This window comes from Tachyglossus aculeatus, chromosome 3 (assembly GCF_015852505.1).
Source record: "Tachyglossus aculeatus isolate mTacAcu1 chromosome 3, mTacAcu1.pri, whole genome shotgun sequence".
Classification (NCBI taxonomy): Eukaryota; Metazoa; Chordata; class Mammalia; order Monotremata; family Tachyglossidae; genus Tachyglossus; species Tachyglossus aculeatus.
The window spans coordinates 99402796-99415319 of record NC_052068.1 but is presented as its reverse complement, the minus strand read 5'-3'; the positions used below and the strand labels follow the sequence as shown (position 1 = coordinate 99415319).

The 12524-nt window shown below is 49.5% G+C and overlaps 1 protein-coding gene across 1 annotated transcript in view; it reads left to right on the top strand.

Moving 5' to 3' along the window:
- Positions 1-12524, top strand: part of DNAI1 (dynein axonemal intermediate chain 1) — a 195462-nt gene that overhangs the window by 113065 nt on the left and 69873 nt on the right. The window contains exons 15-17 of the mRNA XM_038743923.1: positions 3861-3948; positions 5339-5418; positions 10766-10914. Coding sequence (XP_038599851.1) covers positions 3861-3948; positions 5339-5418; positions 10766-10914 — 317 coding nt within the window. The remainder of the gene's footprint in view (positions 1-3860; positions 3949-5338; positions 5419-10765; positions 10915-12524) is intronic.

Sequence of the window (12524 nt, the reverse complement as noted above, 5' to 3'; positions counted from 1 at the left end):
GGAGGTTACAAGGTGATCAGGTTGTCCCTCGGGGGGCTCACAGTTTTAATCCCCATTTTGCAGATGAGGTAACTGAGGCACAGCAAAGTTAAGTGACTTGCCCAAAGTCACACAGCTGACAGTTGGCAGAGCTGGGGTTTGAACCCATGACCTCTGACTCCAAAGCCCGTGCTCTTTCCACTGAGCCATGCTGCTTCAAAGGACCTGCAATCTAATCCTGGCTTTCCCATTTGCCAGCTGTGGGACCTTGGGCAAGTTACTTAACTTCTCTGTGCCTCAGTTTCCTTAACTGTAAAATGAGGATTAAATACCTGTTGTCAGTCAATCATATTTACTTTCCAATTGTGCTTTCCAAGTCTAGTGCTGTGCACACAGTAAGCACTCAATAAATGTGATTGAATGAATTAATATTTATTGAATGCATATTATGTGCAGAGCACTGAACTAAGCGCTCTGAAGAGTACAGTGTAGCAGAGTTGGTAGACAAGTTCCCTAAACACAACAAATTCTCCCTCCTACTTGGACTGTGAGCCCCATGAGAGAAGGGATTGTGACCAGTTTGCTTACATCGTAACAACCCCAGTGCTTAGTACAGTGCTTGGCACATAGTAAGCCCTTAATAAATTCCATTATTATTATTAAACCTGCAGGAACTTTCCAGAGCCTAGTTTACAGTGTATGTTGGGACTTGAATCTCCTTTCCCTCCCGGCCCTCAGACCCCAAAGACTGAGCCAAAGGTTCCTCATCCCAGGGTAGGGGCAACCCAGTTCCTCCTGCTGGCACCCAGCTCCATCCTTGCCCCGCTATATCTAGCCTCTGCAGGGCTACCAGGCTCAGCTGGGCATCTCCTTCTGTCCCAGCCAGAATGGGCTGGCACGCTCAGGCTCCCAGACCCCAGGCAATTGAAAAACTAAATAAGGAGGCCTTTCTCCAGCTCTTTTGAAAGTGAAATTGTGAGGCCCTTAAAGGGTTGGTGGAGAGGGGTTATTCCGCCTCTCCCTCACCAGCCTTCAGCCCATAACAGCTTCTCCAAGGAAACAGAGAGCAAAGGTTGATTAACATTCCAAGATGAGCTTTTCCAAAGGCAGAGACTTGCTCGGCTGGGAGCTCTCGGTGGTTCTGATTCACACCTCCTATGAGTTTGTTGGCAGAAGAGGCTTTGTGTGTCTTCACTTTCTCACTGTGCCTTGCACTGGATCTGTTCCATTCCCCTGGGAATAAATCCCGGCAGCATTTTTAAAAAGTGGGAAAGCTGAGTTTGGAGAGGCAAGCACAGTCCCTTGGAGCTAGCAAGACCCCTTAGAGGTCATCCCCCAGCCCACAGGCACATCCTTCCTGTCCCAGACAGAGAGTTGCCATCCCCAGTTATCTCCAACAAGCTTTCAGGAAGGCTGACAGGGGAAGGGAATCGAGCTGGAGAGAGGAGGTGCTTTCTCACTCTCACATTGGCCAAAGAAGGTAGGGAAGAGGGTGAGTGAGGAGTGGAGCCTTTGTAGAATTGAGTGGAAATCAGTACTGAGCCATACTGTCTGCCTCCCACCCCCTTCTCTTCACAGCCCATTTGCTAAACTCTTGCTACAAGATAATCAGGTGGGACAGGAATCTCTGTCCCACATGGGCCTCCCAGTCCAAGAGGGAGGGAGAACCGGTATTTAGTCCCCATTTTACAGATGGGGAAACAGGCACAGAGAAGTTAAGTTACTTGCCCAAGGTCTCATAGCAGACAAATGATGACGCATAGACCAGAACCCACATCTTCTGACTCCCAGGTCCGTGCTCTTTCCACTAGGCCACACTGATGACCCAAACCTAGAATGGGCCCCTCACCCCAATCCCCTTCAGGGGCCTTCTCTCCTGTTGTTTGGACATCCTCTCCTGCCTCCCCAGGGCTGGGCCCTGGGGGACGACCCAGCATCCAGATTGGCACCTGACAGTCTTCTGAAGACAAGACTGTGTGTCTGAAGAATAGCTCAAATCAACCCTGAGCTATCTGAAAAGTCTGGCTCCCTGGAGGTGGAAGGAGTCTAGGCCAGAGGAAGGGTTCTGAAGGGAAATACTCATGTGTGAAATTCATATTTTAATTCACAAAAAGAAATTTCCCCCATCAGTACCTTAATTTGCAGCGAGAGTGGGACCTGGGCTTAAGCAATAATGTTGTTTTACATTTTAACTTTGTAATGGCTTTGAGTATGAAGGTGTATTATCATCATTACTACCGTCATAATAATCCTGCTGCATATTTGATTATAGCAAGTTTATTTGATAGAGCAGCCTACTGGTATAGTGCTGTTTGAATGCCTGATGTCTCCGATGTGGGTTTCAAATCTAATAATAATAATAATAATGATTGTGGTATTCGGTAAACGCTTACACTCTGCCAAGCCTTGTCCTCAGTACTAAGGCAGGAACAAGATCATCAGGTCAGACACAATCACTGTCTCTCACAGGGCTCTCAGCCTAAGGGGGAGGAGGAACAAGTATTGACTTCCCATTTTACAGAGGAGGAAACTGAGGCAAAGAGAAGTGAAGTGACTTGCCCAATATCACACAGCAAGGAAGTGGTGGGGCTGGGATTAAAACCCAGGTTCTCTGACTCCCAGGCCTGTGCTCTATCCACTAGATTTACTTTTATAAGTGAAATGGCAAGGCCAGACCTGTCTCCCACATCCTGCCTCTGGCTCGGAACACTCTCCCTCCTCATATCCGACAGACAGTTATTCTCCCTCACTTTCAAAGCCTTATCGAAGACACATCTCCTCCAAGAAGCCTTCCCTGACTAAGCCCTCCTTTGATCTTCTCCCGTTCCCTTTTGCATCATCCTGATGTGCTCTCTCTATTCATTCCCTGCTCCCAGCCCAACAGCACTGAGGTACATATCTGTAATTTATTTATTGGTATTAATGTCTGTTTCCCCCTCTAGACTGTAAGTTTGTTGTGGGCAGGGATTGTGACTATTATATTGTTATAGCGTACTCTACCAAGCACTTAGTACACTGTTCTACATACAGTAAGTGCTCAATAAATACAATCGACTGAATGACTGACTAGACATGCTGGGATTATCAACTGCTAACTCCAGACATAGGAGGGCTCAGCTCCAGTAGAAACTAAGCCCTGCCCCACGTTGTTCTCACCTTTCCTTTCATCTGCCAGTTTCCACCCCTCCCTAATGCCAGGTTTGTGCAGGAAAATCTCTTTCCTGACAGGCCTGGGCTTTGGGGCAGAGTGAGGGAGCAACAGAGTGAAGAGTCTTTGGCCTGACCTGGACCGCTCTAATAATAATTGTGTTTATTAGGGGCTTCCTAAGTGCCAAGTACTGTACTAAATACTCTGTTCCCCAATCAAGCCCAGAGGAAATGGAAAGTCACCCCAGACACCCACCCCCAGGCCTCAGGATGCATGAACTTCCTTTTTGTTCTGCTTAGCCTAGCAGATTCTGGAAACCCCCAGGACACCCTGGGGCCGTTTGGAATCAAAATCAGAAACAAGACGCCTTTTCCTGGGGCAAAATTATCCACATCCTTATCTGATTCCGTTCTGATTCCCTGCCCTGAGTATTCTCCCAGGACAGGATCCAGGTAGCCGGCTAGCCTTACCCTGGCCTTCCGGCTCCACAGGGGGCGGGAGTTCTTTTGGAGGGTTTGGACTGGGCCCTGGTGAAAGTTGGGATATTTTCTCCAACATCCCACTGGGAGTTTGGAACATTCCTTCTCTTGGGAGAGCTCAGGCCCGCCCTGCTGGAATCTGTGCTGGTGGCCGATGGCCTAGAACACATCAAGGTGCTGGCGGGCCTTGACCTCTGAGGTCATTTTGACCCAAGAAATCGGCGCCATTAAACTGACGTCTCCTCTGCCTTCAGAACGAGCTGCTTCACTCCGATGTCATCAAGCTGTCCATCGAGGGAGTGGCGTCTGAGACAACCAACGAGGTGCAGCTACACAATATTGGTACGAATAGGACACCTTTCCCCATGCCCATCAGATGCCCATGATCCTGAATACACACCCTCCTCTTTCTTATCCTCCTACTTCCTCCTAACTATAATGTATTTAGTGTCTTTCTTCTCTGCTAAAGAAGCTCTTTAAGGGCAAGAATTATGTTTACTGACACTATTGTGCTTTCCCAAATCTTATGTACAGTGCTATGCACACAATAGGTACTAAAAACATACTTTTGATCAGCTGAATGATTGATTGAGCCAAGAAGGTTGGACCTCTGTGCCACAGTTACCACAGATAGAGAGTATTAGCCCCTGGCTTTTGTTCAGTTTCTGTCAGGAACACAGGTAAAAAGTCAGGCTGACGGGCCTGGTTGGAACAAAGACTGTGAGTTGGGTGATAGTGGGAAAAGAGAGTGAATGAATAAGAGTGAATAACTCAGGCAATGGTCAGGTGTTTCTGCTTGATGTAGAATGGAGCAGGTAATCACTGGTGGTTGTGAAGAGAAAAGACTGAAAAGGTTAGGTCACACAGCCCAGAAAGACAAAGGCTGAGAGAAGACATGATTGAATAATAATAATAAAATTGCGGTATTTGTTAAACACTTATTCTGCCCCAACCATTGGGGTAAATACAAGATAACCAGGTTGGACACAGACTCTGTCCTGTGTGGGGCTCACAGTCTAAGTAGGAAGGAGAACAGGTATTAAATCCCCACTTTACAGATGAGAAAATTGAGGCACAGAGAAATTAAGTGACTTGTCCAAGATCACACAGTTAAGTGGCAGAGCTGGGATGAGAACCCAGGTCCTTTGACTCCCAGCCCTGTTCTCTTTCCACTAGGTTTCCCTCTGCGTCCCTCTGATGGGCCTGGGTTTTGTTGACAGGCCATCATGGGAGAGAGCCCCTTAGGGCCTGCTGATGTCTAGACCAGCCTGATTTCTGTGTACCCAAGCAGGGATGCCGAGTGGGGTGTTTGGCGACATTCAGGTGACATTGCTGAGCCTTTCAGGACTGCCTATTCCTTGGACATCTGAGGGGTCACAGGTTCCTTCAGGGAAGGGAACTTTAGATGTGGCCAATCAATTCCTAGGGAAAGATACCAACAACCTCAAACCAAAGGGTTCATAGGGTATCTTGGGGCAGACTGATTTCCTGGAGCCTAGGGATCAGGGTAGAAGCTGGAAAGAGGGCCCCATCTCTTCTGGCTTGGTTAAATCTCCCTCCTCTGGGCCCCAGGAGAGGAGTCCGCTGATCAGAAGCAATTTCCAACTGAGCGGGAGAACTGACACCTATGTGGTGTTTATTCTGGGAAACTTTATTCCTTGTTTAATGTCAGAAATTCTTGCTGGGCTGCAGAACCGCTATGGATTTTTCTTCTTTTTGCCATTTTCTGTAGGATGCGGGACATCCTTTGATTTCCACAAGGAGATTGATTATTTGTTTCTTGTTGGCACCGAAGAAGGCAAAATATACAAGGTAAGGAGGCTCAGGAAAAATTCTCTCATTTCCCCTCGTTGCCTCCTCAGCCTGCTGGGGATCTCCTCTAGGGAGCTGCTGTGGTCTGGGCCTTCTCCCTACTTCAGGCCCACCAGCTGCTATTCAATCATATTTATTGAACACTTAATGTGTGCAGAGCACTGTACTAAGTGCTTGGGAGAGTACAATACAACAGTGAATAGACTCATTCCCTGCCCACAACGATCTTACAGTCCAGAGGGAGGGAGACAGACATCAATATAAATAAATAAATTACAGATATATACATAGAATTGCTGTGGGGCTGGGATGGGGAGCTAAGGGAGCAAGTCAGGATGATGCAGAAGGGAGTAGAAGAAGAGGAAAGGGGGGCTTAGTCAGGGAAGGCCTCTTGGAGGAGATGGGCCTCAATAAGGCTTTGAAGGAAGGGAGAGTAATGGTCTGTTGGATTCGAGGAGGGAGGATTTTCCAGGCCAAAGGCAGGATGTGGGCCAGGGGTCGGCAGTGAGGTAGACAAGATTGAGGCACAGTGAGAAAGTTGGTATTAGAGGAGCTAAGTATGCAGGCTGGGTTTTAGTAGAAGAGCATTGAGGTGAGGTAGGAGGGGGCAAGGTGGTTGAGTGTTTTAAAGCCAATGGTGAGGAGATTTTGTTGGGTGTAGAGGTGGATGGACAACCACTGGAGTACCAGAGCCCTGGGGGTGTGAAGCCAAAGCCATGTCCACAGTTTTCCAGAGTTTTGCCGCAGCACAACCCCAGCTCCTGGAGGGTCTCCCGACAAAGCTGCTGACGACCCTCAGAAACACTGGTCAAAGAGACACCCGCACTAACTGTTTCTGTCTTCTAACTCCCTCCTTCAACCCTCAGCGCTCCCACCTCCCCCATCTCTTATCCCTGATGAACTGACCATCAACTTCATCGACTTGTCCGTCTCACCTCCCTCATCTCACCTCACCGTCCTGTCCTGATTCTCCTCCTACCTCTTCAGTTACCTCTTCTCTATTTCACTGGCTCCTACTCTGCCGCCACCCCCTCGGAACTCCGTTCTGGATCCTTTTCTAGTTTCCATCTACACCCACTCCCTTGGGTGCTCATGTACTCCCATAGCTCTAGGAATGTGTATGACTCCCAAATTTACACCTCCAGCATTTAACTCTCTCCTCTGCAATCTCTTGCCTTCAGGACATCCCTACTTGAATGTCCCCTTGACGTTTCAAATTCAGCAGGGCCAAATCTGAACTCATCTTCCTTCCAAAACCTTTTCCTTCCTAAAAGCTGGGGTAGATACCAGTTTAGCGCCCCAACTTAACTTAACCCTTAACTTAAGCACCAAACACCCCACCCATCCCCAAAGCACTTATATGCATATCTATATATAAGTTGCTTCCCCTCTTTGTAATTTATTTTACTACCTCTCCCTGACAACATTGTAAGGCCCTTGAGGACAGGAAAGGTGTCCACTTACTCTGTTGTACTCTCCCAAACACTGATTGCTAGATAGATACATGTGCCAGCGCACGGGCTATCCTGGGAAAGCGGCATATCATGATAATAAAAATAATGGTATTCGTTAAGTACTTACTATGTGCCAAGCACTGTACTAAGCACTGGAGTAGATACAAGATAATCAAGTCCCACATGGGACTCACAGTCCAAGTAGGAGGGAGAACATTCTGGAGATGAGGGAATTGAAGCACAGAGAAGTGAAGTGACTTGCTCAAAGTCACACGGTAGCCAAGCGGCATAGCTGGGATGAGAACCCAGGTCCTCTGACTACCAGGCCAGAGCTCTTTCCACTAGGCCACACTGCTTCTACAACGACATCACACTCACTATTTTGCTGTAAGCAAGTTCAGGGAATCTATTTCTCCAGGACCCCGGACCCCCTCCTCTGCTGCATAGCTATTGCGTTCCTTTCCTAGGAGCCGGTGATCTCAGGTAGCCCCTCTGTGTGGCGGAACTCGGTGGCTGGCACCACAGAGGAGGGAAACTGGGTCCTGGAAATGAAAGTATTGGCCATAAAAGCATCCAGCGCTGAATCTCTTCCAGCCAAGGGATGGGCCGCCTGAAGCCCTGGCTGCTGTTGTGCAGCCAGACCGGTGTGCTCACAAAGCACCTCCCTCCTGTCCCAACACCTCCAACCAAACAAGAACCAGGAGCCTCCTTCCCCTAAACTTCCAGGAGCCTCTCCCAGAAAGTAAACTCATTTCAGAAAACCAATCTCTGTAAGCACATTAAAAACTCCCTACAAGCAAAATGGGAACGCATTCGCGTTAGCCACCAAACAGTCATAGAATGAGTTTCAGAAAATAGCCGCACTAGTAGCCATTCGAAAGACAGGCAAGTCATTATCTTAATTACACACCTACCAGCCGCCCTCCTTTGGTACTGAGAACACACCTGCCGCTTTGCCACTCAGTGGAGGGCAGGCAAAAAGACCTTGCACAAGGGCCGTCTGCAGTCAGTCTGGTGCCAGCCTCATCCCCGGTGGATCCAGGAAGTGCTGCCAGCCCTTGTCCTTGCTGCCTGAAGACTCAGCAGGGGAGCAGGAGGGAGATGCCACTGAATGGACGCTTCTGGCATGGTCTTTTATTCCAGCTCCTTTCTCTCCCCAAACAAAAGGCACAGTTGGAATGTTTATTTGCCTTTCCAAGACTTGGGGCTTTAACGTGTGGGTTCTGACACTCCAGCAAAATGCACAGAAGTTGGGGCTTTGGGAGGGCTGAGCCGGATTGTGACAGACAGGGTCCCGGCTTCCCCGTGAGACAGTCCAGAAATTTCAGGACTGGTCCAGCTCCTGATTTAGTCTGTTTGGGAAAGTTCAAGTCCTGAAAAACCTTAGGAAAAAGGATGGTCAACTGAGATGTGACCAGTGGGTGATCACAGACCCTTCCCCTGGTCTTCCGTTCCCCCAGCTTCTCCATTCATCCCTCTCTCCTTTTGTTGCCTGTCTGCCCCCTGCCCCTGCCTTCCTACTGAGGGCCAAGAATCTAGTTAGGGGTGTGGCATTGTCTCTGGGGAACCAGTGAGAGGGTTGAATGGCTAAGGTCAGAGTTCATGGGATTGGGCCTCATCACGATGCAGTCAGCAGTTGCAGAGGGGCCTGCTAAGCCAATCAATCTCTGGACAAACTGGCCCAGAGTCCAGCTGGTCAGAGAATGATCGAAGGACACAGAGAAGAGCAATCTGCTTCAAGGAGATCACATGGCTAGCACTGTCCTCAGCTCAGAGGGGAGAGACCAGTGCTATATTTCCTTACCACCTTGTTCCCACCAATCTGGTGTGGAGTGTGTGGGGAAGGGAGAAGGAGTGGATCTCAGAGGCAAAGTGCAAGGACATTTCTTAAAGAGTATTTTCCCCTTAAAAATTCTGATTCAGACCCAAGTCTGCACAGTACCAATGTAATGTTAGTGGGGCATTGCGAGTTAGCCAACTCAAGCCATTCAGTCAATTGTATTTTTTGAGCACTTAGTGTAAAGCACTCTACTGAGCACTTGGGTGAGTACAATATAACAGAGTTGGTAGATCCATTCCCTGCGCACAAGGAGCTTAACAGTTTGTCCAGTTGGCCAGAAAGGAGCAGTCCTGGGGTACGATTCTTGGGTGTGGGATTGAAGAAGGCCAGGAGGAGGTTCAAATCAGGGGTGTTTTATAGAGTTTACTGCCAGCTCAACCCCAGATTCAGTAACCTTTCTTCTTAAAATAAAATTGTGAATCATAAACACACCCACCACCACCTCTGTTCTGTCCCTTCAGACTCTCTCCCCACTCCTGCCTCCACCACCCAGCTTCCTTTTGGGTGAGCTTTGTCTAATCAAGACTACACACTGGACAGGTGAGACCCACCCGTGGGGACGGGGGAAGGTACTGGACTCCCGGTATCTCGGCCCCCATGAGATCAGGTGAGGGAAGGTGGAGGCAGGGTGGATTATCTAGGATAGGGTTCTAACCTCTCACCCGCTCTGAGCCTTCCTTTTCTCACATGGCACCCACAGTCCTCAACAGTACATCTCTGGCCAAAGACCACCTCCTTGTTATGGTATTTTTTGAACTTGTCTAGACGTGGATTAAAACCCAGGTCCTCTGACTCTCAGGACCTGTCCCAGATGAGGCTCACAATCCGTGAGTTAGAAGCAGCAGGGCCTATTGGAAAGACCCCAGGCCTGAGAGTCAGAGGACCTGAGTTCTAATCCCATTTCCACCACTTGCCTGCTGTTTGACCTTGGTCAAGTCACTTAACTTCTCTCTGCCCTAGTTACCTCATCTGTAAAATGGGCATGAATACTGTTAGGTCTTTGACATAGATTAGCTTGTATCTACTAGCGCTTAGTTCAGTGCCTGGCACATACTAAACAACAAATATCATTAAAAAAAAATCAAGGAAGTATTTTATCCCCATTTCTTTGATGAAGAAACTGAAGCCCAGAGAGGGTAAAGGACTTGTCCAAAGTCACTTTGCAGACCACTGATGGAGCTAAAATTAGGACCTAGATCTTTTGACTCCCTGTCCCATATGCTTTCCATTAGCCCACCTGGCCTCCTTCCTCTGTCCAGCTTGAGTCCCTTATCAGCTGTCCCTCCTGTACGGTTGGGGATCAAATCACCATCCCTGGATAACCGGTTGTTCTGTGTTATCCCCACTGTGACCTCACTCAGTGAAGATTGTACCTTGACCTCCTCTATCTCACTGCCAACCCCTTGCCCACGTCCTCTCTCTGGCCTCGAACTCCCCCTTTGTAAATGACAGACCACCACTCTCCTCACCTTTAAAGCTCTCCTAACATCACATCTCTTCCAAGAGGGCTCTCCAACTAAGCCCTAATTTCCCTCACTCCCACTCCCTTCTGCCTCCCCCATGCACTTGGATCCGTACCTTTTAAGCACTTGACATTCACCCCAACCTCAGTCCCCCAGCACTTACGTACAGAGCCATCATTTATTTTAATATCTATATTACCTTCTAGATTGACGTTCCCTGTGGGCAGGAAACATATCTACCAACTCTGTTGTACTGTACTCTCCCAAGCGTGTTATACAGTGCTTTACACACAGTAAGCGCTCAATAAATGCCATTGATTGATCGATTGATCGATTGATCGATCGATCGATCCTGAGCTGGCAAGCCAAGATAGCTGCCAGTGGGAGTGCCAGCAGCCCAAGGCCTCTGTTATTTGAAGCCCGAGTTGGCAAACTGTGTATCCTCCAGCACTCCTGGCTGCCAAGATCCCAATCCTGCATAACCTGAGCCTGGTGGGCGGATGGCTGATGGCAGTGCTTAGCACAATGCTTGAGACATAATCACATCTCTTAGCAAGGACCAGAATTGACTAACCCCAGTCATCCCACAGTGCTCAAAATCCTACTCCAACCAGTACCTGGACACCTATGATGCGCACAACATGGCCGTGGATGCCGTCAGCTGGAACCCATACCATCCCAAGGTCTTCATCTCCTGCAGCTCCGACTGGACAGTCAAAATCTGGGACCACACTATAAAGTAGGGGGATCGGCCAAGCCGGCTGTGGGGAGGGGTTGGGGAGGGGGAGGGAGAGAGGGTCCGACCACCCTCTGTGCTTCATGGGAACTTGGGATTTGGATGGGCTCAGACCCGACCTGGGGTTAAGGAGCAAGGTGAGATGTTGGAGTGGGCAGAGATGAAGGGAGCCAGATGCACCCAGCACCCAGGAGCTCCTGGGCAGCTTCTGCAGCTCTGCAAATAGTAGGAGCAGACCTGGGGTCCCATGGACCACTCAGGCTAGCCCCCACCTGCCCCAGGTACATTCAGAATCCAGCCTCACCCCTAGCCCCCGCGGAGGCAGGGGGCAGTGAATGGCTGCCCCCGGTGCATCTCTGGCTCCAGTTAATCCACTCCATCTCACTGCTCTCCAAGGTAGACACCTTTACCGGGGACCAGGGGGTCTGCATCAGCAAGCGCTCATATCCTACAATCCGTAAGCCAACCAGCTGCCTCCAGTGCCCCCCAATCCGGGGCAGAATCTCTAAAACAGATGGGATGTGTTCAGGCTTCCCTCTTGGGTTCTTTCAGGGACCTCAAGCCTTCCATCCCCCCCCACCCCACCCACCTACTCACCAGGCCTTCCCCTCCCCACTTGCTTCCCGCTGGCTTAGGGACATGGGAGCCTGCAACACCAAATGATCCAGACCATCCTGAAACATCCTGGGCTCCGGGGGCCAAAGGGCCATGACCTGGCAGTGGCCCTCAGACTTCGTAAGAGACTGAAACATTCCTCAGGTCATGCCCCGTCCCAAGGGGTATAGGAGGCGGGCACAGAAGTTGACAGAAAGCCTGAAGCACTCAAGGGGAGAAGGGAGGAAGAGAGAGAGGGAGGGGAGAGATGGAATTGTCCAACTGTCTGCCTGCTGCAGATTACTTCAGAACTTAAGCGCTTAGTACTGTGCTCTGCATTCATTCATTCAGTTGTATTTATTGAGTGCTTACTGTGTGCAGAGCACTGTACTAAGCACTTGGGAAGTACAGGTTGGCAACATATAGAGACGGTCCCTACCCATCAACAGGCTCACAGTCTAGAAAATGCACACAGTAAATGCTCAGTAAATACGATTGAATGAATGAATGAACTAGAGGGTTGGTGCTGTGTTTATCCATGCTGAGAGGGCAGAGGAACAGGACAATTAACTCCTTCCAAACCACTCATACTAACCCAGGGTTCTCTGATCCCCAAGATGTTCTGGGCCTGCCCAAGATGGCCAAGGAATACAGGCTTGCACAGTTGCCAGCCTTCTTTATCCCTGCCCCTCCTTCTCTGCCCTGACTGGGGATCTGACTCAGCCTCAGCTGTCAGAGACAGTCAGTCAATCAGCCAGTCAATCATATTCATTGAGGGCTTACTGTGTGCAGAACGCTGTGCTAAGCGCTGGGGAGAGTACAATACAACAACAAACAGATCCATTCCATGCCCACAACTGTCCCGTGTTGCCCCCTGCCACTTCCTGCTGCTCCCGCTACCCTTGATAGTGACTTGGTGGGTAGAGCTCAGGCCTGGGAGTCAGAAGGAGCTGGGTTCTAATCCTGGCTCCACCGCATGTCTGCTGTGTGATCTTTGGCAAGTCACTTCACTTCTCTGG